At 26.0% G+C, this 2,681-nt stretch overlaps 1 protein-coding gene across 1 annotated transcript; it reads left to right on the forward strand.

Annotated features, from left to right (window-relative positions):
- Positions 1-78: 78 nt before the first annotated feature.
- On the forward strand, positions 79-1,718 carry LOC139992070 (tetratricopeptide repeat protein 9C). The gene is made up of 2 exons (XM_072012603.1): positions 79-232; positions 628-1,718. The coding sequence occupies exon 2, from the start codon at positions 652-654 to the stop codon at positions 1,519-1,521; it is 870 nt and encodes a 289-aa protein (XP_071868704.1). The 5' UTR covers positions 79-232; positions 628-651; the 3' UTR covers positions 1,522-1,718.
- The last annotated feature ends 963 nt before the right edge of the window (positions 1,719-2,681 follow it).

The following is a 2,681-nucleotide window of genomic DNA, read 5'->3' on the forward strand; positions in this document are numbered from 1 at the left end:
CGCTATATATTAATTCGTACAAATATTTAATAAAACATTTTTCATTGTCTTAATATATTCGAAATTCATACAAATATGAAGTTTGCGTCTGCGCATTATTATATTTGGATTTTGGAATCACAGTTGAGATCTGGTAAAGGTTAGATGAAACGTCATAGTGATGCGTCGTTGTTTATTTCGTAAATATTATTAATTACATGTGAAATATGTATAATTAATTGCATATGACGAAGTACGTATATTTAACAATATATATGTTTACAATATAATATACATTATGTAGATTATATATGTAAGTCAATAAATTTATACTAACCTTTAGACTATAAACGTTTTTACGATACCCTCAAACTATAAACTTGGGTCTTTCATGTTCGATGCATGTTTCAGTAGATGATACTTGTTTAAAAAATTCCAAAAAGTTCATATAACATCTTCAAACGTTCTAAATTAAGGTTATCATACAATCTTTATCGAATAACCTTTTAAACCGGAGGAAAATAAAGTTTTCCACCTATTACTTTATTAGATACTCAACTCTATCGAAAGAGCCCGGGCATGATATACTTTTACAGTTTAAGGGTTAATGAAATCAACTGACATATAAATTTATATTACTTAATATAGGTAAAGACCAATAAAATAAGAAAGATGTTACTTCAAACGTGGAAATCGGCAGATAATATTGTAAGAAAAGATATAATAAAGCCAGGAACATTCTCGAGAAAGCCGACTGACTGCTCTTCTTGTGAAGTTGTTATTGAAAACATAAACGTTATCAATGCGTCTGTAGAGGATTTGGAAAACAAATTTAACTCGCAGATTTTACGTGGTATAAGTAAAGAAGTATTAACTATAGGTGAAGCAAATTGTGAAATAGATCGCCAAATTGAGCGAGCAATACAAATGATGATGGTGTCAGAAAAAAGTTTAGTTACAATAGATATATTGTTAGAAGGCATTGATGATCGTTTAGTTATTAAGTTCGAAATAACATTAAATAAAGTGCAACCATATAAACCAATTTGGGAATGGACGCCACAAGACAAGTATTCGATAGCTTTAAAATATAAGGAAGCAGGTGTATGTTTATTTCAGGAACATAGATACGTGGATGCATTTTATAAATTTAGTAAAGCCTGTAAAATTCTAATAACATTAGAGCCAATTCAGGATTTAGAATTAGATAAGACATTAGAAACTAAAATTAATAAATTGAGACTTATATTATATAACAATATGGCTGGGTGTCAATTATACCGTAAAAATTATGAACATACCATATCCTTATGTAATAAAATTCTAAATAAAGAAGCTAACAACGTTAAAGCATTATACAGAAGAGGAGTGGCACGTGGAAATTTGAAAGATGTAGACAATGCTGTTACTGATCTAAAATATGCTGTTAGTCTAGAACCACATAACCAAGCAATAAAAGAACAACTTACAATATATAATACACAATTAAAAGAGGCAAACCAGAAATTTGAAGATATGGTAAAAAAGATGTTCAAAGCTTAAAAATTATGTTGATACGTTTACCTGCAAAGGATTAAAAAAATAAACATTTTTCATTTTGTAAATAAAAAAATAAGTGTTTATTTTTATCTACAATAATTTACATATTACAAGCAATGTATTACTTTAAAATTACAACATTAAAAATTTGTTACAAATATGTAACTTTGTAATTCTATGTAACTATATTATTGTTAGATCATTCTTACATGTCTTGTATTTCTCTTGTGGCTTATATGTAACAATTGCACATTAATAGTAACAGAAATATTTTTACATTACGTATAATTTATTCAAAAATACATGATGCATCAAGAGAACAATTTATTTCTTGCATTTATAATTATATTGCAAAATTGATTAAATATTGGAACAAGAATATAAGACAATTAGAATAATAAACCTCCCCCTATTATTTAACAAAATATAAATCGTATATTAATACATACCTCTAAAAATATTAGTTTCAAATGTATATATTGGCACTTTTAATATTTTGTGCTTTTATTTTGAAAAAATTTTATTAAAGAAAACATTATGGAATCTATAAGTAGTTTGAGAAAATAAGATTAGAACCATGTAAATATTATTTTAAAATGTAGCAGCAAAATAACAGTAGATCTTATAGCTTGCAAGTTACATTAAAATAAATATTATTACATACACATAATAAATGTATGAAAGTATATTTGTTAAACGTGCAGAATGCATAACATTTTCTTGTTGAAATAAATGTAACCATTAGTAACTGCACAAATAGATAATTAATATTTTAAAACTATCACCATAGAATATTAGAATATAAAACCTTGTCTGCAATCTTTCCTTCTGAAACTATGGATTGCTGTCTATGCGTTAGAACATGCAATGGAGTCTTACAGAAACAAGCCTGAAGTATAAAACTTTTTGAATTTTCTAGTCTGTTATGATAAAAGTCTTATTCTTACAACAAGGAAAGAAATAAAACTATTATTATATTTACAATCCTTTGAAAATTTGTTAGTACATAATTGATATTCTGTAAAATATTAATCTAAGGTAGAGTCATTTAATGCTAAGTCTAATAAAATATATACTACATGGCATATATGTATTTTCAATCCATTGTAATTAAATACATTATCAACTTTATTTAAAATTTATTAAATGTGAAGAACAGTGAA

The sequence above is a fragment of the Bombus fervidus genome, chromosome 11, assembly GCF_041682495.2.
Source record: "Bombus fervidus isolate BK054 chromosome 11, iyBomFerv1, whole genome shotgun sequence".
Classification (NCBI taxonomy): Eukaryota; Metazoa; Arthropoda; class Insecta; order Hymenoptera; family Apidae; genus Bombus; species Bombus fervidus.

Coding starts and splice junctions, on each gene's coding strand:
- LOC139992070 (XM_072012603.1), top strand. CDS start 652: ATGTTACTTCAAACGTGGAAATCGGCAGATAATATTGTAAGAAAAGAT.